The sequence below is a fragment of the Myotis daubentonii genome, chromosome 3 (genome assembly GCF_963259705.1).
Source record: "Myotis daubentonii chromosome 3, mMyoDau2.1, whole genome shotgun sequence".
NCBI classification, from domain to species: domain Eukaryota; kingdom Metazoa; phylum Chordata; class Mammalia; order Chiroptera; family Vespertilionidae; genus Myotis; species Myotis daubentonii.
In genome coordinates this window covers 182,030,999-182,053,689 of record NC_081842.1, presented here as the reverse complement: position 1 = coordinate 182,053,689, position 22,691 = coordinate 182,030,999, and the positions used below count along the sequence as shown (strand labels likewise).

The 22,691-nt window shown below is 54.6% G+C and overlaps 2 protein-coding genes across 4 annotated transcripts in view; one reads left to right on the top strand and one right to left on the bottom strand.

The window, feature by feature from the left end:
- Positions 1-205: 205 nt before the first annotated feature.
- The window catches only part of ACOT11 (acyl-CoA thioesterase 11), a 42,503-nt gene continuing 20,017 nt past the window's right edge, over positions 206-22,691 (top strand). Inside the window, exon 1 of one of the 3 annotated variants that reach the window (XM_059689448.1) lies at positions 206-721. In XM_059689448.1, coding sequence (XP_059545431.1) covers positions 689-721 — 33 coding nt within the window. In that variant the 5' untranslated portion in view covers positions 206-688. Of the gene's footprint in view, positions 722-8,329; positions 8,429-22,691 lie in introns of those variants that run through there. The other 2 variants (XM_059689449.1, XM_059689451.1) reach the window with 2 other exon arrangements.
- LOC132231053 (ATP synthase F(0) complex subunit C2, mitochondrial-like) lies at positions 6,371-6,932 on the bottom strand. Its single transcript, XM_059689505.1, has one exon. The coding sequence runs from the start codon at positions 6,834-6,836 to the stop codon at positions 6,447-6,449; it is 390 nt and encodes a 129-aa protein (XP_059545488.1). The 5' UTR covers positions 6,837-6,932; the 3' UTR covers positions 6,371-6,446.

Sequence of the window (22,691 nt, the reverse complement as noted above, 5' to 3'; positions counted from 1 at the left end):
AAAAGTCATGCCACCTATTTTAAGGCAGTGAGGGGTGTGCCCCGCCCCTGGCCAGCAGTGGCTGGAAGCCAGCCGCCTGGAGCAGCGGGGCAGGGGAGCAGCACTCCCAAGGGTGAAGAGTCCTAGCAGGTGGCTCTGGTATCTCTCTGGGACTTGCTGGCAGCTCCCTGGCCTCCTGCCACCTCCCCACCTGATCCCTCTCGCAGGGAGGGAAGCCTGCAGCTGGGTGGTTCACCGTCTGCCAGCCTGGGCCCGGGGATCTGGAGCTTCCAGGCCCCTGGGAGCGACCCCAGAGCCAGGAGACCCCGTGGGGAGGATTCAGGGGCTGGAACCGGGGTGACTAAGTTTGGCTGGAAGCAAAGCAAGTGTGCGGCTAGGAGCCCAGTGGGCGGGCACCGGGCCCCCTGAGGTGGCTGTGCCCCAGCTGGCAGCCTCTTTCCTTCCTGTCCTCGGGGCAGGCACAGGAGCTGCTGTGCGGGGGCTCTAGGAGAAGGGGGGCAGAGGGCAGTCTGCGCGAGGCTGGGGCCTGGGCTCAGCGGGGGCGGGCGCTTGGGAGGAGGAGCGGGAGGAGACTGACTGCCCACAGGCTTCATATGGAGCCGGAGCGACTGTTGCTCAGGTGACTCGCGGCTCTTGGAGGGTGCTGCCACCCGTGTGCCACCGGCTAGCTAGCGGGGTCTCAGCCACCATGATGCAGAATGTTGGATCTCAACTGCGAAAGGTATGGAGTGGGGGCCGGGCGGGTTGGCGGCAAAGGGGAGGGGATGATCTGGGGATCCCGAAAGAGAAGTGAAGTTTCCATTTTAAGTCAGAAGTTCTACGTCTCCTCTCTCATTTTCCACGGGCCGTTTTCTAACTCTCTTTTGGAAGGAGAAATCGCAGGACCCTGGGCTGCTTTATTATAAGCAACACTTCCCACACAAGCCCCAGGGCGGTCAGCTCCCCAGGGCAGGCTGTGCTGACAGCAATCATGCTCCGCTGCTCCGCATGTTCTTTGTGTCTGCGATTCTATGGTGTGTGTGTGTGTGTGTGTGTGTGTGTGTGTGTGTTTCTCCCGGCAGAGGTCTGTGTGGGTTTCTGCAGGACACATGAGCTCTGTGGCTGTGTGGTCTCAGAGTTCAGGGCTCAAAGGCAACGTTACAGGGTTTGGGTGTGTGGGCCAGTGCGACAGGGTGAAGCCAGAGTTTTGGGGAGCTAAAAGCTCTTGGGAGAGCAAGTGTAGGACCAAGTGAGGGCTGGTGACACGCGTCCTGCAAGGTGACCTCGCAAACGTTTCCCCGGGAACCTCTTAACAGGGACTTTGGAGCTGAGATTAGATGCGGAGGCACGAGACAGACCCAGTGCTCAGCGGGCGTTTGATCTGGGGAACAGAGGAGGGGTTCAGGACACACTGGCAAAGGTTGTGCTGGGCGTGGAGTGGGTGGCCCCCGAGGATGTTTTCAGGAAGAGCCTTTTTAAAAGGGGCGGGTGCAAGTAAAGAAATCTCTCATCCACCCCCTCCCTCCATCCGCATGATCACCACTGAGCTCGGACTCCGTGCAGCCTCCTCCCTGGTTCCCCTGTCTCACATCCAGCCCCCTCCAACCCACCTGCCCCTGGAGGGATGCTTCTACAAAGTAAATATGATTATTCCTCACCTTCTCAGATGGCTGCCGTCAGCATAATGTTCACATTCCTCACTTGATACCAAAGGATTGGGCAATGTGCTCTGCCCACCTCTCCCTCCTCCTTTCACCCTGCCCTCCCCTCTGCATCTAGTATGGTGGCCACCCTGCACTGCTTGCCCTGCCTCTGTATACCAACTTAGTTCTCTCCTCGCTCTGTCGTACATACTGTACTTTCTGCTAGAGTGACCCCAGCCTCCCCTCACCCCCTGCTAACTTGTTTCCCGGGAAAGGTGCTTTTGAGCCCTCAGATCTCAGCTCAGATGCTGCCTCCTCCGAAAAGCCTTCCCAGATTTCTCTCAGCACAGTGAGCCTCTGTGTTAGTCCCTTCTCACCCTGGACTGTGTGGTGGACTTGCATGTAAATCTCTTCCATCAGCCAGTGAGTTCTCGGTGAGCCTGGCACAGTGTTGGGCAGGGCCAAAGCCCCAGGGCAGAGAGCACAGGGCAGAGAGCATCTTCCAGGTGGGTGGGGCTGTCTGTGTTTATGTTCCATCATCTTTAACTCTTCTCCCATTGATTTGACTCTTTCCCCATTACCCTTATCAGTAACCGGGGAGAAGGCAGCCGGGGAGGGACGTATCACTGCGACCATTTTGCGAAGATAACAATATCCTATTCTAGCACAATTCCTTACCTAGTGCTGACCATGCTAGGCACCCGACCATGCATACATTAACCCATTCAGCTCTTTGGGAGGCTGGTAAAGCTGTCATCCCCATATCCCAGGTGAGGAAACGGGCGCAGGGAAGTTGAGTGACTTGCCCAGGATCACACTGGTAGGAAGGGGCAGAGCTGAGTTTGAGCTCTTAAGAACCTGAGGCTCAGCCCGATGAAAGCCCAGCGTGGAATTCCAACCCACACATCCTGACTCGGCGCCCCAGGACATTCCTCTTCTTCACAGTCCGCACCCACACTGAGTTGGGGAGTGGAGCTGGCTGTGGGGCGTGGAAGTTGGACCTGCAAGGTGACACGGGTGACCTCGTGCCAGCCGAGAACACTCTGGCCTGGATTGCCACCTTTGAACCATTGCCTACATGGCAGATCTCCTTGGACTCCCTTATTCCCTCCTGAATTCCCTAAGTTCCCTAGGAATACAGGAGAGTTGGGGACTGTTTTCTGGGCTGTTATCAAAGCCATCCTATATAATAAAAGGCTAATATGCAAATAGACCGAATGGCGGAACAACCAAACAACTGAACAACTGGTCACTATGACGTGTGCTGACCACCGGGGGGCGTACGCGGAACATGGTGGGTGTCGGCTGCGGCAGGATGGTGGAGCCGGTGAGTGGGGGTGCCAGATCAAGGCGGGGTGCTGGTTGTTGTCATTGGAGCGAGCCTCTAGTGGTTACTGAAAATTCTTTGCTCCTGAGCGTCACAGTCCCACCTGGCACTTGCACCTGCTGCTGGTGCTGGCCCTGCTTGCACCTGTTGCTGGCGCTGGAGCCACCTCTTGCACCTGCTGCCAGTGCCTGGCACCGGTCCTGATTGCCCCTCAGGGCTTCTCCACCTCCCCCTGCTCCTGAGAGGTGATCAGGGCAGCAGCCGCTGCTCCTACTCGCTGACAGCGCTGTCCCCACTTGCACCCACTACTGGTTCCAGCCCCAGTCACTCTGCACCATCAGCAGATGCGAGTGGGGTGGCAGTGGAAGCGGGGCTACAGGCAGACAGGGGACGGGGCCACAGTGGGAGGGGCCAAGATCTGCCCCCTGTGCTCACTGCAGCCTCACAGCCCACAGTTCGTTTCAAGGTGCACGAATTCGTGCACTGGGCCCCTAGTTTTTAATGAAAAGCAAGCAAACCAACCCCTCCTCCCTGCCCAGCTCTCTTCACTGGGGACTAAAGAAAGCCATGTTAAATTGCGAATAAAAGGGAGGCTTCACATCACAGGGGTGGTGACCCTTGTCAGTATCTTGCGGCTCTGCAGATAGCGGGCATTGTGGAGTTGGAATGTTCTGGCTCGTACCCACCACTGGGTACTCAGCAAGCACTCTGCACGGTGAAGGAGGGAAGAAGGGAGAGAGGGCGTTAGGGAGGGAGTGACTGAATGAGGGAGGTGGTGAGTCTGCTGCCGAGCCAGGGCAGGGTCTGGAGGAGCACTGAGTGTCTGTCCAGTGGAAAGGTCCCTCTGTCCTCCTGTCTCCCATCCAGGGGTCAAGGGTCAGTCTACACTGGACACTGGGCTGGTAGGGACCTGCTGGCAGCTCAGTGGGAGGCTGGGTATCCCTGCTCCGCATGAGTTCTAGCCTGACTCAGGCGGGGCCCAGGAACTTTATTTACTGTCGAAACAGCTCCGCTGTTTGTCCAGTTCCTCTGAGAAGCCCTGTGCTGGTGGTGCTGCTGACATGAACCCACAGATCTACATGCTGTTCCCCATACCCCGTGGCGACCCACTGCTTCACCTTGAACCCGAGGAAGCTGGAGGTGCGCCTCCCCACTCCCAAACTCCAGCCGCATTAGGGGATCTAGTTCGGATATGGGGAGGTTTAGGGTACAACATTTGATCACCCTGGATTAGTTTATCTTCACCCCGTTGCTCTCATATCACCTTGGACCAGGTGTTCCCCATCTCTGGGTGTCCCTGAGGTCCCCACCAGCCTTGACATCCTAGGGGTCTGGATGTTTGTGAAGGGTTTGTGCATCCCCTTGAGGTTGGTCCTGACAATGAATGGCAGGGGTCATCTGATTGAGGAAGCTCCCCCCCCCCCCCGCTGCCCCGTGTGGGGTTGGAAGGGAGAACGATAGACATAAAATGACATGCCCATTATATGTAGGAGTGCAAAAACTACTGAAAGAATGAGTGACAGTGGGAGCTCAGAAGCAGGCTGAAGTGGTCCCAGAAGGCTTCCTGGAGGAAGAGGCAAGGCTCAGACACAGCTTCAGCCTGTTTAGGAGCCACATTTGAACCTCAGTCTCAGCCATGGGCAGATACCCTTAGCGTTCTTAGTCTATCCTGGAGGACTCTTTATCTTTTAAAACCCAGCTTGGCCATCATTTCCCATTCCAATTCCCATCCTGCCTGCTCCCAGAATTAATGGCATTTCCTTAGGATGTTTTCCTGACTTCAGTTGTTCCCTCCACAGGATTAGCATGTGTCAGGTGCTGAGTACACTGGGATGAACCCAGGCTGTCGTGTGGAGCTACAGCTAATGAGGGAGACCAAGTGAAACGGTAGTCAAAGAAATACAGAAGGAAAATCTGTGAATAATAACAGTAGGATGAGTGTCACATAAGTGCTAGCTATGTGCCAAGCATGCCTGAGCTCAGTAATTCCTTATAACAGCTCGGCAGTAGGTAATAGCTTTGTGCCAGTATTAAAGATGAAACTGAGACAGAGAGGTTAAGTAACTTGCCCAAGGTCACACAGCCAGTAAGTGGCACTGCTGAGATTAAACTTGGGCTGTCTGGAGAACAGAGAACAGGAGAGAATAATGAGAGAGGGCAGGAGTTCTCTGAGCAGGTGATAACTGGGTGAAACCTTGCAGTTGAGAGGCAGCTGTGGGAGGAACTGGGGGAAGAGCATTCCAGGCAGAGGGAACAGCATTCATCTGCAGGCTCCAAGTGGGGAGCGGGGGATGGAGCTTGGTGCATCTGAGCAGCTGAATGAGGCCAGTGAGGCTTGGAGTGGAGTGAGTGAGGGCAGCGCAGCTGGAGGGGCTGAGACGCGGCTGCCACGTAGCAGGCTTGGGGGCTAGGCCCTGTTTTGAGTCTGGAATACCCTGAGTTGTATAGTCCTGCCCACCAGACCGTGCGCTCCTTGAGGACTCCCTGGCCCCCCAGGCTTGGTGCCACGGTACGCAGTCCTTGCACACCAAGCTCAGGGACCAAGGCAGCCCATCCTCATGGTTCTTCCCTGAATGGCCAGCACCCTGAAGGTCCCAGCCGCTGTCCCATCCACCCCTGCTGCTCACAATACGGGCAAGAAGTGAGATGATGTGCCCGGGCTTGCATGGCTGGCGAGGGACTCAGAACCTCTACCAATGAGGCTGGGACCCTTTTCCAGCCCCTGTCTTGACCAGAGAGGCATCTGGGACCTCTGCACCCAAAATGTGGTTTCACTGCCTGTCATCCTCAGACCCACCCACCATCCTAGCCTCCTCTGCCACCTTCACACACTGACAGTGCAGATCCAGGCTGCCCACCTTCCCCTACCTCGCGCACACCAGGCCCAGGGAGGCGCTCCACTGCCTTCACCTGTGCCTGATCTGGCGGGGCCCAGCTGGCATCCCTGGTGCCCCTGGGTGGCGGGGCTCACCACCACTCTGCTCACAATGCAAGCGCCCAGAGACCTGCCTTGGAGACACTAACGCACTTCACTCTGGGCCTCCGTTTCCTCATCTGTGAGCCGGTCTTCCTGCAGATCTTGCTAGGTCATTGGTGACATGACAGACTTTGGAGGATTGTAGAACTTGGCACATAATGGGCCCGGTGAACACTGTATTGGCTCTTTTCATCTCATTGGGACCAGTTTCCTCAGTGGGTGGATAACAGGGTCGGCTGGTCAGCTGAGAAGGGAAGAGCTACCTCTTGTGGAGTACCTGCTGAGTGTCAGGCATGTTTAAAACTTCCCACTGCTCTGCCCGCCTGCTGGTATTTTTTTTTCTTATTAATACAGTATTTATATGTCTTCCTTCTGTCAAACCCTGAGCCAGCCACTTTCCCCAGGCTGCCTGGGGAGGTACAGGAAAAGGAGCATACAGGGCAGACAAGACACGGGAGAAAGAACTATGGGAGGTGGAGACAGCTCCTTCACATGGCGAAGAGGAGGAGAAAGGCCACCATCAGGCAGAAGAGCCCCATGGCCTCTGAGAGGGCGAAGCCCAGATGGCGTAGGAGAAGAGCTGTTGCTTCAGAGAAGGGTTCCTGGCATAGCCAATGATGAGGCTCCCAAACACAGGCCCAATTCCAGCCCGAGAGCCTGCCACCCCTACTGTGGCAGCCCCAGCCCCAATGAACTTGGCTGCTGTGTCGCTGTCCCTTGAAATGGCACTGGTTTGGAAGCGGCGGCTAGAAATAAGCGAGGTCAGGGGCCGTGGGGCTGCCAAGCCGCTGAAGCTCTCATCTGTCAGTGTCTCTGGTCGTTCCAGCACCACTGCAGACAGTGACCGGCTCAGCCGAGAGGTGCCCCGGACCAAGGAGCGGGTGGAGACAAACTTGGTGCGGGCATACATTTTCAGGGGATGAGGGGAGCTGCTCCCAGTGCAGAGAAGGCAGAGACCCGCCTGCTGGTATTCATCTGGCTGTACAGACAAGAGCACCAAGGCCCTGGCATGGAGTCGCTTTGAGCCAGTTAGAGAATCCCAGGTCTGACCCCGAGCTGCCGCTGAGCGGGGCGCCGGGGCTGTGGCTCTTGACCTGGGCTGACCTGGCTGGGCGGAGGCACGACAGTGCTGCCCTGTGGCCACCGTGTCCTGTGGCTCCAGGGGCAGATGGTGCTGGCGGGCGACTCGCCTGAAGCTCCCTGGCTGTGGGCCTGTGTGCTCCTCGCGGGTCGGAGGTGGCACCAGGGCAGCGATGGAAAGAACCAGAGTCTGGTGCTTTGGGGACGCAGGGATGAGTCAGAGTGGACCTGTCCTCAGGGGCCCCCATGGATCTTTCCACGGGGAGACAGAGAGGAACAGACTGATGACGACAGCACAGTGTGGCCAGGCTGGGACAGGGGAGGCCCAGAGGTGGCCCCTCACAGCCTCGGGGACAGGCCGGGCTCCCTGGAGGAGAGACAGCTGTGCGAGGAGAGAATGCGGCAGTGACCCCTCAGCCGTGTGATACGTATATCCCGCCTGGGGCTTCTGGAATAGTAATAATTTTCCCTCAGCAAGTCAGACCTTAACTAGTTCATGTCAGATTTAAGCACCTTTTGATTGTGGCAATCATTTCACAATGTATATGTATATCTGGTCCTCAACCTTCCTAATGCCTCGACCCTTTAATACAGTTCCTCATGTTGTGGTGACCTCCAACCATAAAATTATTTTCGTTGCTACTTCATAACTGTAATTTTGCTACTGTTATGAATTGTCATGTAAATATCTGATATGCAGGATGTATTTTTATTGTTACAGATTGAACATAATTAAAGCAGAGTGATGAATCACAAAAACAACATGTAATTATATATGTGTTTTCCGATGGTCTTAGGCGACCCCTGTGAAAGGGTCGTTTGACCTCCAAAGGGGTCGAGATCCACAGGTTGAGAAGCGCTGATGTATATTAAAACATCACACTGTGCAACCTAAATAATACGTATAATTTTTATTTGTCAACTACATCGCAGTAAAGCTGGGAAATTGTAACGAGACATTGGGACTCCGCAGGGACATGGGACTTGCCCCCTGTCCTCAAGGAGCTTCCTGTCTCCTCGTTGGGGCACCACTTACAGCACAGGAAGCAGGTGTACACGCTTTACCTGGTCTGCTTGCTCCTGCCCTGGGGCCGTCACTCAGGATGGGATGCTGGGGTGAGGCATCCACGGGCGGGGCTCAGGGGTCCGCCCCTTGCCCGCTGGGGTGAGGGTGCCCTCAGGGCCGGGGGAGTCTTCTCCAAGCAGGGAACCTGTTGCTCACGGTGGGTGGCACTGCCGAGCCCCAGATCTCCCCACTCCTTGGCCTTGCCCTACTTGTGACCTCTAGAGCAGGCTGTGATCCGCCCCTGGGGGTGTGGCCCTGCTCCCAGGCCTGAATGATTAGAGGTCGGAAGGGTGCGGCCCTGGAGCCTTCCTAGAGTAGCCTCAGGTGCCAGCACACTCCAGGCTGAGCTCCACCAGGTGGGTCTCAATTTCCTTGATTCCTTGGGGAGGGAGGGTGTGGAGAGACTTGCTTCTCTCCTTCTTTACCCCAGTGAGCAGTGGGGGGCACAGATGGGTGGTCTGGAGTCGGAAGACTCCTGCTGGATTGGTGAGTCTTGATTAGTGAGTAGCAGCCTGCCTTTCACAGCCTTTCCTAGCCCATTTCCTCACCTGTAACTTGGGGACTCGGGGCTAATAATGGTCTTTGTCATTTGAGCCTGTTTAGTGCCAAGCAGGTCTATTCCATGCTGGCAGTTACACAGATGAGTTTTATGAGATTAAATGGTGTGCCTACAGGCCTTGAGAGCAGTGGGGTGCGTGGGGATGGGTGGGGGAGAAGAAGGGGCTGAGGGTTAAATGACTTTAGGTCAAGGGGAGGGATTCCCCCCCCCCAAGAAAATGGGGAGGGGACAAGCACAGAATTGCTTCCCCGCTCCCTCCACCGCACCCTGAGGGCCTCCTGAGACTGAGTGTACCGGCTCCACAGGCCACACCTGGCTTCTGAAGATAGAGAGCTTCCGGCAGCCAGGCTCAGGTGTGTCTCGCTGCACAAACCTGATCTCAGCTAGGCAGGTAGGAGGCTGGGAGGCACTTCCAAGCCTGCTCCGCCTGTGGCTAGCCCGCGGTGGGATGACGATGTGGGGGTGCTGCCCAGGGGGGATGGACAGGTCAGAGACCACTCCTTCCAGTTTTTCTCCATACCACCTGGGAGTCAGGGACGCTGGGAGGCAACTCATGCAGGGTCTCCAGAGTGCCAGGCTCTGTCTCAGAAGTCCCCGGGCTGGTGACTGGGTTTCCCTCCAACTGGCATCCCCCTCCGGAGTCAGAGAACACAAGTTCAATCTCGCCCTGTCTTTTCCTGGCCTTGTGTCCTTGGGTGGATCTTTCCATGATCCCTGAGTTGTTGTTTTTTTCCAACTATAAAGTGAGGACTCCTGCTTCAGAGTGGAGCTGAGAATTAAAGGACCCCCAAGGACTAGGCCTGGCACACAGTAGGCACAATGAATGGCTGCCATCGATATCTGAAAAGGGATCTTTGAGCTTCTTCGAGGGCAGTTCTTGGGCAGCCCCTGTAATGTAGGCAGCTCTCCGGCTCAGGGGGACCCCTCTCCTACTTGCTCTGTTCCATTAGCAGGCAAATGAGCTCTAATAGCTCCCAGGTAACAACATCCCTCCCCTGTCCCCATGTCCCCTTCCAACTATTATTTTGTTTCTTTACTCCCCTTCCTCACAAAAATCTCTGAAAGTTTTCTGTGGTCCCTGCTTCCACTTCTTTACCTCTCCGCCTTTCTCTAACTCACTCTGATTGGACTCCTCTCTCTCTCCACCCTCCCTCCTTCTGCTCCCTCATAGCTTTTCTCCCCATCTGCCTTGACTGCCTCTGGACCAGCAGCCCCCTCCTTTGGAACACCCCCCCCCCCCCCCGCCCCTGCTAGGGCTCCTCCCACCTCACCCAGTGCCCCTTCTCAGTCTCCTTCGCAGAGTCCTCCTCCCACCCTACCTCTAAATAGCTCTGTCTTGGCTCTCTCTTCAGACGATGTCTGTCCTGGTTGCTATGTTGTGTGACAAGCTACCCCCAAAACTTAGTGGCTTAAAAACAAGAACCCTTTTATTGTATTTTGAGATTTTGTTAGGAATTGGGTGGGGCTTAGCTGGGTGACTGTTCTGCTCTATCTGGTGTTGATGGAGATGACGCCATCCAAGATTACTTGCGGGTGTTCAACTGGTGGGTGGGCTGGACTAGGGAGTCCAAGATGGCATCGCGGGTATCTGGCTGCTTGGCATGGCCGGAAGGCTGGGCCTCGCTGGGACTGTCATTCCCAGCACCAACGTGGGGCCTTTTTCGTATGACGGTCTCAGCGTGGTCAGACTTCCCACCTGGCAGCCGCTGCATGAGAGCAAGGGCTCCGAGAGGCCTGAGTGGAAGCTGCCAGGCTTCTCATGATCCAGCCTCAGAAGTCACCAGGTGAAATGTCACAACCTGTGACATAGATTCAAGGCGAGGAGGGCTAGCCTTGACCTGTCCCAGGGAATAGCGGCAAAGGATTAGCAGCCATATTTGACCGGCCACAGGGTGCAGAGTCCTGTGGATCTTAAATGCCCAAATACTCTCATGTCTCCAGCTGCAGTTCTTCCCCAGTGGCCTCCAATCTTGAACGTTGTTGCCTCCCTGACATCTATCTCTCTTGAAGTGTTCAATAGGATATCAAAAATTATTGATTGCATCCTCTACTTATTTCTCCCCAGTCACCCCCAGCTCAGTAACCAGCACCGTCACTCACCAGCCATGTGTCAGAACCTGGGTCCTGCCTGTACCCTCCCTTTCTCTCATGCTCAGGTGTGGAATCCGTCAGCACTGCTGGCTCCACCTCCCAGTACTCCCTGGGGCCATCATCTGTCTGCATCTCTAGTGTTACTAGTCCAGCCTGGGCTCCATCACCTCCCCCTGGACGGCACTGGCCCATGAGGAGGCTCCCTGCTTTCTCTCTCAGCCCCTAATCCACCCCCACACAACAGCAGGGTGATCTTAATGCAGGTCAGGCCACCTCCCTCCCCACTTACAGCTTCCAGTTCTTCCCGTCACACTTGGAGTGAAATCCAAATCCCACTGGAACCGACGAGGCTTTGGGTGACAATGGCCTACTTGTCTGTTCCCCTGGCTGCATTTCCCACTTGCCCCTCCCTGACACCACGCCAGAGCCCTGGCCACCCTGCTATTCCCCTGGCAGCCAAGCCCGTCCTTGTCCCAACTTGGGATCTTTGTACCCTCTGTCCCCCTGACCCAACCTTGTGTCCCCAGAGCCTTGCAAAATCACTCCTTTTTGTCATTCATTCAGATCTGGATTACCCAACCCAAATTAGCTCCTCCCATCCACCATCTTCTCTCTTTGTCACATCCGCCATTTTTATTATCTTTTTGGGTAGCACTTTTCACTCTCTAAAATTATTTTATTCCTTTATTTGTTTACTAGAGACCTAATGCACAGATTTGTACATGGGTGGGGTCCGGCCTGATTGAGGCCGATCAATGAGTCTCTCTCATCCTTGATGTTTCTATCTCTCTCTCTCCCTCTCCCTTTCTCTCTGAAATCAATAAAAATATCCTATATAATAAAAGCCTAATATGCTAAGTGTCCAGTCATCCCGTCAACTGTTCAACCAATCAAAGCTTAATATGCTAATGATATGCTAAGGCCACTCAATTGCTCACTATGATGTGCACTGACCACCAGGGGGCAGACAGTTGACCGGTTGACCAGTTGCTATGATGTGCACTGACCACCAGGGGGCAGACTCTCAGACCGGTAGGTTAGTTTGCTGCTGGTGTCCAGCTGATCGGGACTGAGCAAGATGGGCCAGACACACCCTGGAGCCCTCCCGCAGTCCCTCCCTGGCTGGCCAACCTCCCATATCCCTCCCCTCCCTGGCCCGATTGTGCATTGGTGAGGTCCCTCGGCCTGGCCTGCGCCCTCTCACAATCCAGGACCCCTCAGGGGATGCTGGAGAGCTGGTTTTGGCCCAACGGCAGGAGGACCGGTCGCTATGACACACACTGACCATCAGGGGGCAGACGCTCAACGCAGGAGCTGCCTCCTCATGGTCAGTGCACTCTCACAAGGGGAGTGACGCTCAGCCAGAAGCCAGGCTCACAGCTGGTAAGCGCAGTGGCGGTGGCAGGAGCCTCTCCCGCCTCTGCAGCAGTGGGATATACCCCGAGGGCTCCCGGACTGTGAGAGGTTGCAAGTCGTGCTGAGGGACACCCCCCCCCCCCAGTGCACGAGTTTTGTGCACAGGGCCTCTAGTATATGTATAAAAGAAGGATCTGTGTTGATGCCCAGCCAGAATTGGCCTCTCTCTAACCTTGTCCATCCCTGTCTGGTCTTGGTTTTATACCTTACTAAGACCCTTCCTGTCCTCTGACCCAGCCAGACCTTAGATTTACAGCGAGAGGCCTGTCCCCCAGGTCAAATGTAGCCCAGCCCCCTCACTGTCCCTCCTGGGGCATGGTTGTCCTTTTCCACTCCCTGTTCCCTCACAGGGCTGGGCCACACCCCAGTGGGGGGCTGTCTTCTCCCGGCCACTAACCCTTTCCTGCCCTAAACATGCCCCCACCGCTCATGACAGCAGACGCTGCAGCAGCCACAGGGTGCTCCTTTACTCACAGCAGGAGTTGTCACTGTTGAGCTGTGGACAGATGAAGTCATGTGGCTGTTTTTGCATAAACAACCATTAAGTTTGAGCCACCCAGCATGCATATAACTTAAAGCAAAGGGATGGCAATAGAAAAAAATGTAAATGCGCAGGCTGATACCGTAAATCTTGTTTGTTTTCATCTGCTCGGTGTGAGTTTCCTGTTAGGTTTCAGGTGGCCATCAATGTGTCTTTATTCAAGCCATTTGATCCAGTGTTGAACAGAGCAGACAAATGTGCTAGTCCCCAGGAGACACCTCCCAGGGTCTATCGAACACACGTACTGAGCCCTTCACCATGCTCTGGGTCTATGCAAACACAAACGATGTCTACTCCCGCCCCGTGACCTCTACCCTTGTGCCTGGAGGCCTGTTCCCAATGAACCTGAGCTGGTTTCTAGTGGTTGTCTCCTTCCTTCCCAAGAAGCCATTTCCACGGTGAGGCGTCTTAGGGCTCCCTGAGTTGGTTCGGTTGTGTGGACGTCTGTGTGGGAAGCCTCCGTGGAAAGCCACAGACTCCGTCCTGTTCGATGTCTGGATCGGTGGCTGCAGCGAAGCCCTGGTGCTAACAGACTGCACGGTCACCTGGCAGGGTTGTCACAGAGTGGGGATGACAGGCCTGCGCACCCCACCGCTGCCGGAAGCTCCCTCAGCTCTCCCATCGACCCGGAGGTGGGCTTCATCCTCAAGTGGGGCGAGGGCTCAGTCACAGGGGGCTGTGCAGGCTCTTCCTGGCTCCGACGATTTCCTGCGTCGCTCAATAATGCCTTGCTTTTAAAAAAAATGTTTTTATAGATTTTTAGAGAGAGAGGAAGTTAGAGGGATAGAGAGATGGAAACATCGATGAGAGAGAAATGTCATTGATTGTCTGCCTTCCACATGCCCCCTACTGGGGCTCAAGTCCGCAGCCCGGGCATGTGCCCTGACTGGGAATCGAACGGTGACCTCCTGGTTCATGGGTAAACGCTCAACCACTGAGCCACACCGACCAGGCAATGCCTTGCCTTTTATTTTATTGATTATTTATTTTAAAAAATATATTATTATTGATTTCAGAGAGGAAGGGAGAGGGAGAGAGAGATAGAAACATTAATGATGAGAGAGAATCATTGGTCAGCTGCCTCCTGCATGCCCCCTACTGGGGACAGAGCCTGCAACCCAGGCATGTGCCCTTGACTGGAATTGAACCTGGGACCCTTCAGTTCGAAGGCTGACGCTCTATCCACTGAGTCAAACCAGCTAGGGCAGTGGTTCTCAACCTTGGCTGCACATTAGAATCACCTGGGAATCTTTTTAAAATCCTGATTTCTGGGCCTCACCCTCTGGAAATTCTGTTTCTTTGTTATGGGGTGGGGCCACAACATTAGTAACAAAGAAACAATTTCCGGAGGATGAGGCCCAGAAATCAGGATTTGAGAAAGATTCCCAGGTGATTCTAATGCAGCGGTTCGCAACCTGTGGGTCGCGACCCCTTTGGGGGTCTAACGACCCTTTCACAGGGGTCGCCTAAGACCATCAGAAAACATATATAATTACATATTGTTTTTGTGGTTAATCACTATGCTTTAATTATGTTCAATTTGTAACAATGAAATTGGGGGTCACCACAACATGAGGAACTGTATTAAAGGGCTGCGGCATTAGGAAAGTTGAGAACCACTGTTCTAATGTGCAGCCAAGGTTGAGAACCACTGAGCTAGGGCCATGCCTTGCTTTTTAACATGAAGTGCTAACACTTTCCAAGCACTTTCGATGTGTCAGACCTTATTCCAAGCAACTTGCACATAAAATCTCATTGAATCCTCTCTATGAACATTATTGCCACTTTATAGGTCTGAAAAGCGAGGGTCAGCGTGTCTTACATAAATGCTTAAGGTCATTCAGAGAGACAGGGGCGGGACCAGGATGCCCACGCAGCCTGGGTCAGGGGAGCCTGCTTGCCAGTCCCCCGGGCCTTCCTGTTTTTTTCTTTCTTCTCTCTGTGCCCTGCTTATCATTTCTTCAACAAACCTTGACTGTGGCTGAGAGTCCTCAGACAGCATAGGGCACCCATAGGGTGTGATGGGGGGTGGGAGGGGGTTGGGACCAGCACACGTGTCTTGCAGCCAGAGCTGGAGGTCAGGGAAAGACTTGGAGCACGGTAAGTGCCGGTGGAGAGCTTGTGGTGCACCCGCCTCAGAGCGCAGCAGCCCCTGCCACAAATGGTGGGCAGCTGTGGGCCTCACCCTGAGACCTGGTGACTCAGGGCCCCAGAAGCAGCCCTTCCAGGGTTGGTGTCTCCTTGCAAGGCTCATTCTGAGGCCTGGTCTGCTCCTTACTGGTGTAAAGGAATGCGTTCCGCGCACGAAGTCACAGCCCCTGCACTTGCCACTTGGCCCTGCTTAGAAAGGTTTCTTGAACACTTTGTATTTATTTGATTTTTTAAATCCTCACCCGAGGATATTTTCCCATTGATTTTTAGAGAGAGAGGAAGAGAGAGGGGAAGACAGAGAGAAATATCGATGTGAGAGAAACATATCGATTGGTTGCCTCCTGTATGTGCCCTGACCAGGGCCCAGGGCCAGGGAGGAGCCTGCAACCAAGGTACTTGCCCTGGACCGGAATTGAACCGTGGACCCTTGGGTCCGCAGGCTGACATTCTATCCACTGAGCCAAACCAGCGAGGGCCTTGAACACTTTGGGGGCAAAGTCAGTGTGTTGTGTGAGGGGAAGCTGGGAAAGAAGATGAGGACTGAAGACTGGGTAGTCAGGAGAGCTGGGACATCTGGGGCCTCAGGGAGTATAGGGGAGGCCAGTCTGAAGGTGCTGCCTGAGGGGCTGGGGAAGTGGCCTCACCTGCTGGGCTGGGGGTGGGGGTGGGGGTGGGGGTGGGGGTGGGGGTGGGGGGCCCCATGCCTCAGAAGGAGGGGCCTGCAGTGGCTGGAGGAGCAGCTGGGCCTGGAAGGGGCCACCCAACATGTTGCTAGCTTCCTGGGGCAGGAAGTCCCAGCTGCAGCCAGAATCCTATAGGGCTGAGAGGAGCAGCTCAGGCCTGAGGAATGTGTGCAGCCTGGGAGGGAAGAGGGGGCCCCTTTCCTGCTTCCCTTACTTCCCTCTGGAGAGAGAGAAAGGGAGAGATTGATTTTCTTCCACTTGCTCTCTTCTCTCCCAGCTCCTATTCTTGGACCTCATGGATTTTCTGTTCTCTGTTTCAAGTCTTTCTCTGTGTCTCTGTCACCTCTCTCTTCTCCTCCCCTCTTTCCCTCTTCTTGGTCTCTCTCCCTCTCCCTTGCCCTCCTGGAGGGGATTTATGGTACCTGTAGCTGGTGTGCTCATCTTCAAGGTTAAACAGGGTTGTTGTCAGGATGGCCACCTGTTGCCATGGTGACCCAGAGGCGGTGTCCAGCAGCAGCCTTGGCTGTCTACTGGGAGGACCTCGCAGGCGCTGGCACTTGAGCATCCAGCAGGACAAGTGCCTTGACTCTGGACTGTGCTGGGAGGAGGTACTGATAGCGGAGCACGTGGGGGTGGGCAGGGAGGGGAGAATCCCTGTACGGGTCCCGGCCTGGCCTGTGGGGTGAGGAAGGGCTGTGCCTGGCCCAATGCCTGGGATGATGAAGTAACTACCTTGCCCATCAAATGAGAAAGCAGTTATTTATGGCAAAGTGGCCAAGCAGCCTCAGCCTTTGAGTTAAATAGACTTGGTTCAAGTCCCATCTCTGTCCTTTACTGACTTTGTGATTGTGTGTGTGTGCGTGTGCGTGTGTAAGCTACTTTCCCTTTCTGAGCCTCTGTTTTCCCATCTATAAAATGGGAATACTAACAGCATTCAACTAGTAGGACCGTGTGAAGATTGAATGAGATAATGCATAGAAAATGCTTAGCACAGTGCCTGGCACATATTAACTATTTAAGAAGGGAGAACAATTGTTCTCAATCTCACCTACACACCCACCCTTTCAATTTTATAAATGAGGAAGCTGGGGCCGGAGACATGAAAGAACTTGCTCATGCCCCATTGATCATTAGTTATGGGGCATACCGCTGGGACAGCACCCAAGCAATACAGAGAAGTGGCAGTGAGGATGTTGGCTAAGGTTAATTGAACCCCCTGCCCCACAGGCCAGTTCCTCCCCCTGCAGTCTCCGCACACACTCCCACAGGCTCCTGCCTCCCCTCAGTGTAACAGCACCCCCTAGGCAACCCCAGCTCTCCCACTCAGGCTTGTCCCTCTGGCAGGCTCTGCTCAGATGCTCCGGAATAAAAGGAGGGCAGAACCATTGCAGTCGACCTAGCACTTTCCATATGCCCCCTCTCTTTGCACTCTGGACAGAGTACCTATGATCTCATTGTACAGACGAGGAAACTGGCCTGTGGGGGGTGCTCACCTGGGGAACATATGAATCACTGGGTGGAAGGGGGTGGAGGGGCGAAGCAAGTCACCTGTGCCCCCGTGTTTCTGAGGGTAGGTCTGGGTTCCCATGCAGCCTACCTGGCTCTGGAACCCCCGGTCCCATGGTGCATCCTCCCCCACATTTTCATTTTCCCAAAGCTGAGAAGCGAGGGCTACTGGAGTCTCGCGTGGTTTAGGAAAGACAAGGCCCTGTCCAGCCCAACTGCTCTATCCTCTCCAGCCCCTCAAACGGTGCTCCCTAACACGGGCACTCCCTTCATTAGCCGTGCCTCTCCCAGGTCCTCACAGTGCTCTTGGAGGAGATGGGGTGGGTAAGCCCTCCTCAGCTTCTCAGTAACCTTGGACAGAGCTCCCAGTGCCTCAGTTTCCCTAGGCATACGAGCAGGCCGTTGTAATCGACCTCCGACACCCTCCTCACTCTCATGGTGGAGGAAGGGGCTGCAGGGTAGGTGGAGGCAGCAGGCCTGCACTTAAGCTTGAGCCTGGTTCTGTGGTTCAGAACCGGGGGACCTTGGACAGGGCTTGGGACTTCTCTGGGCTTGGGTCCCCTGTGTACCTCGCCAGTGACAACCCCTCCAGTATGTGTCCCCGGGTCAGATGGGACAGGAATGGAAAAGCATTCAGGAAATGCCCTCTCAGCCCCTGCTGCCCCCTGCAGGCTCTTTGTGGGGCAGGGGGAGTTCTCCTGAGGACAGGTGAGGGTAGGTGTAAGATTTCGGACAAGGTTATTTTTACCCTGGGGGTGGAGGCAGGCAGGTGATGCCCAGGCTCTGTTCTAGAATGGGGTGAAGGGGCAGGGAGAAGAGATGGACCTGCAGCGGGGAACCTCGCCTGACCGCATGGCCTGTGTTCTCCCTGCCTTCGTGGGGAGACACTAGTGGGAATCGGGGACCCGCTGAGCAAACTCGTTCATTTGTTCCTCAACGGGCCAGGCTCTGTGGGCCCTGTGGGCACCAGGAGTAGAAGGAGAAGGCTCCTGCCTGGCCGATCTTCTGGTCCAGTGCCAACCAAATGCGGCCATTAAATAAACGCTGTCATTCATTACAGGGAGAGCATTTAAGAGGCGAGGTACAGGTGCCAGGAGCCTGAGGATGCGGGGAGAGAGAATGGAGCTGAGGGGTGAGTAGGCACTGCAGAAATGGAGAGGAGAGGGAAGAGCGCTCTAGCAGAGGGCATGGCACGGCACAGGCTCTGTGGTGGGCAGTGGCATGATGAGTGTGTGGAAATGACAGAGCCGGGGAGGCTGGGGGCACATGGTGTGAGCAGGAGATGTGGCGGGCTGTCTGTGAGGGGCCTTGGGGGCCTTGCTGAGGGCTTCTTCCTGGAAGCCAAGTCTTGGAGACTGTAGGTAAATGCCCCATTTGGCAGATGAGGAAACTGAGGCCTAGAGAGCTAATAATAAAAGCTGCCCACCATTTTTACTATGTGCCAGGTACCATGCTAAACAGTCTGCTTCCAACATCATTTTTTGCTAATGTAATTGGCATTTTACATTTAATTTCATTTAGGAGGCTTACCTGATACTTATCTAAAATGTTTTTCTGAACAGTTAAACATCTTTTTCAAGGTGAAATATAACATACAATTACCCATTTTATTTATTTATTTTATCCTCATCCGAGGAGATACATACATGTGTGTACACACACACACACACACACACACACACACACGTATCTCCTCTCTCTCTCTCTCTCTCTCTCTCTCTCTCTCTCTCTCTCTATATATATATATATATATATATATATATATATATATATATATATATCAATTGGTTGCCTCCTGTATGTGTCCCAACCAGGGATTGAACCCACAACCTAGGCATGCGCCCTGACTGGGAATCAAACCCGAAACCTTTTGGCATATGGGACAATGCTCTAACCAACTGAGCCACCCTTCCAGGGCACAATGACCCATTTTAAAGTGTATAATTCAGTGACATTTAGTACATTCATCATCTTGTACAACCATCACCTCTATCCAGTCCCAAAACATTTCTGTCACTCCAAAGTAAAAGTCCTTCCCTATAAAGCAGTTTCCCCCAAGGATTGGAGGTCAGAAGGGGAGCCCACCGCGTGATCGTCTGTATCAGACTCTGGGCTCTGGACAGGGACTCAGGTCCATGGCCTCTGTTTTCTCCTCGGCCGTTGACTGGGGTAGTTTGCTCCCCTCTCTGAGGCTCAGATGGGAAGAATTCCTTCTGTCTTCCCCATCTCTAAGGCTTATGGAAGTGCTACAGAGATGTAAATGTGGACTATGGCTGGTGGGTCTGGGAGTGTCTTAAATTCTACCATTTCCCAGGTGCTCAGAAGCAATGTACCTGCTTTTCTGTCAGCCTTGGTTTGCTCATCAGTGCAATGGGTAGAGTAACAATGCCTCACAGGGTAAATATGAGAATTACTGAGATAATACATCTGAAAGCTCTTAACATAGAACTTGATACATACTAGGTATTCAATAAATGAGTGATGGCAAACCTTTTGAGCTCGGCGTGTCAGCATTTTGAAAAGCCCTAACTTAACTCTGGTGCCGTGTCACATATAGAAATTTTTTGATATTTGCAACCATAGTAAAACAAAGACTTATATTTTTGATATTTATTTTATATATTTAAATGCCATTTAACAAAGAAAAATCAACCAAAAAAATGAGTTCGCGTGTCACCTCTGACATGCGTGTCATAGGTTCGCCATCACTGCAATAAATGTTAACCAAATGCATAGCATATAGGAGGTCGTAATGAAAATTACTGCTTTTCTCTACCTTTTTCACCCCCAAATTTTGAAAAGTGTCAAATGCCAATTCACCCTGTGGCTAGAAGTAAAACGAGGATGTTTGTGTAGGGCACTGGGGACCATTGTTTATCTTCTAGAATGAAGATCTGACCTGATATTATATGGGAATTAGAAGCCTGGAGCAGCCCACTGGTGCCCCCCCAGCCCTCAGGCTGGCTTCATGGATGGCTGCTCCCTCTTTTCACCCGAGTTTGGAATCCACTGCTACCCGTTTTTGCTTTGTCTGCTGGGACTCTCAAGGCCAAATGCAATTCTCTATGGCAGTATATTTGTGCAGCTGGATTCCTAACATAATTGCGTCTCCCTTATTTGGTTTCTTAGCTCTGTTTGCATCTCGGCTCCCAGTGCACTGTGTCCTGTGTGTGCAGGCTGCCTCAGAGCCTTTTTGGGAGAGAGGTAGGGACCCCGAAGGGGAATTTAGGATGTTGACAAATGTGCCTGCCTTGCTGGGGGGAATCCACCAGAGGCCATCCTGGTCTCTGAGAGGCGGAGCCACCCCTTGGGGACGGGGCAGCTCCCTCGGACAGCTCAGAGTGGTCTCACTCAGACAGCCAGGCCTTTCATGGGGCTGGCCCCCGGCTCTGAGGGCGTGGGTCAAAGTCTGCTTCTCGCTGCCCCCTCAAACCTGCATTTTAGTCCCATGCCTCTAGCGGGAGGGAGGGAGAGTGGGAGGAACAGGGGCTCTCAGTCTCACACCCTGGGCTTGAGTCCAGGCTCCAACATCAATGGCTGTTTGAATTCTCACAGAACCTCACAGATGGGCTAATAATCTTGCCCATTAACAGTCTTGCCCCATGAAGTTCTGGTCAGCCCAGAGGTGAGAAAAGGCTGCGCAAAGTCCAGTGTGGATTATATTTGGGCCTTTCCCAGCTATGTTTCTGTAGGAAGTCAGAACTCAGCTTTAAATACTGACAGTACATGTTCAACAAATGTTAGCCATATGGCGACATGTCCGAGGAACTTTAAACCCCTGATCTCATTTAGTTTCATTTAGGATGACCCCTGGAAGTAGGAACTATTACCCCATTTTTTACAGATGAAACTAAGGCCCACAGAGCAGCTTGCCCTGAGGTCATACAAGTTCCTTGCGGAACCAGATTTGAACCCTGGCCAGGTCAGCTTCAAGGCCTCCCCTGCCCTGGCCTGCTGTTCCTGGTGGTTCCTGCAGCACCAAGCTCTCTCCTCTCTCCTCTGCTGTCCCTGCAGCACTGAGCTCTCTCCTCTCTCCCCTGCTGTCCCTGCAGCACTGAGCTCTCTCCTCCGCTGTCCCTGCAGCACTGAGCTCTCTGCTGGCTGTTGCCTTTTCTGGGCAGTCGCTGTAGGGACTCCCTGGCCCCTTTCCCTCTGTCTCTACCCACACAAGTACCTAGTACTTGGCCCCAGGCTTTCCTTTGCCACGCAGTTCCCATCACCCGAGGCACCACTGTTCCTGCTTGCCCTTTGTGCTGTCTGCACGTCCTCTCTGCACCTGCGGCCTTCCTGTCTTCAAGTCTCAGCCCCTGTCACCAGCCTCTTCCGTAGGTGTTTATTCGGCACCTGCTCTGTGAGGCTGAATTGTCCCTGTCTGGCGGGAATGACTGGCGGGAGAAGCGTCTAGGAATACAGTGACTGCACAGCTTCACTGTGATGGAGGCAGGCGAGGCTGTGGGGGCTGGGGGGACCTAACTCCCTGGGGAAGAGGCAGGGATGGGGGAACTTGAAGAAGGAGGAGGAAGGACTCACCTGGGAGATAGGGCAGATAGAGGGAACCTAGGCAGGAGCAGCCCCGCGTGGCAGAGGATGGAGGAGGATGAGGGTGGTGCTCTGAGGAACCTCCTGGGGTTGTTCTGGGAGGGCAGGTGCTGGAGGCCAGAAGGAGGTGGAGACGGGAGGCCTGTGAACAGGCTCTGGAAACATCCATCAAGCCCCAGTGCGGGGCCCCAAGCCCGAGGGCGGTGGGGTAGGCTGAGAGCGTCCGGGGTTGGATCCCCGTTACTTGGCTCCGTGGGGGAGGGAGGAAATCCAGGTCAGGTGTGTGAGCGTGGGGCTGCGGTCGAACTGCCTTGAAGGAGCCCCTGCGCATCCCAGGAAGGCTCTTGCTGGCTCCCCAGCTGGGTGACCCCGGACCAGCCTTTCTCTCCCTGTGCCTCAGTGTCCCCATCAATGAAGGGATTGGACGAGGGGGCCTCTCCTGCTCTGACCAGCAGGTCTGTGACATGGATGGCCCAGGAGGAGGGACACAGAACCCTGGTGTAGCCAGCTGAGGCCTAGCCTGGCAGTATCAAACCTGGCCGGTCCTGCTGTGTGTGGGGCCAGAGCCTGGCACGGCTGCCTTCTGAGAGGGCACGTCTCTGACCCCATGACCCCATCTGTGGAGTGGGCTCTGCCTCCCTGTCAGCTGTCTTGGCTCAGCCAGCCTGGCCGCCCCAGGACCTGCTCCATCCAGGGCCTCTGTGCTCTCTGTGACTGGCCCTGGGAGGAGTGTCCCAGCTCTAGAGCCCCATTGGCCAAGCCTCCTGTACCCCGGCTGGCTGCCTGCCCACCCTGGGACAAGAAGGAGGCCTGGCCTGGCCGGGCCTGACGTGAGCAGGCTGTCTTAGAGCCAAGGAAGGAGTTGGAGTCTGAGAGGCCATGTCCTGGGCCACTGCTGCTCTGTCCCTTTTGCTGGTGCCACGGACCAGGGCTCTGCACGCCTCTCTCTGAGGGGCGTGGGGAGATATAGCCATAGTGGGGCTTGTCCCACAGCCTGCAGGGGTGGGGAGGTAGGAGCTCAGCCCTGCTGGGAGGAGCTCAGTATTTCCTGTCTGACAGGTCACCGGGCTCCTTAGCTGCCTCACTGGAAATCTCAGCTCAGCACGCCAGAGCCCTGCAGGGTTAAACCCCAG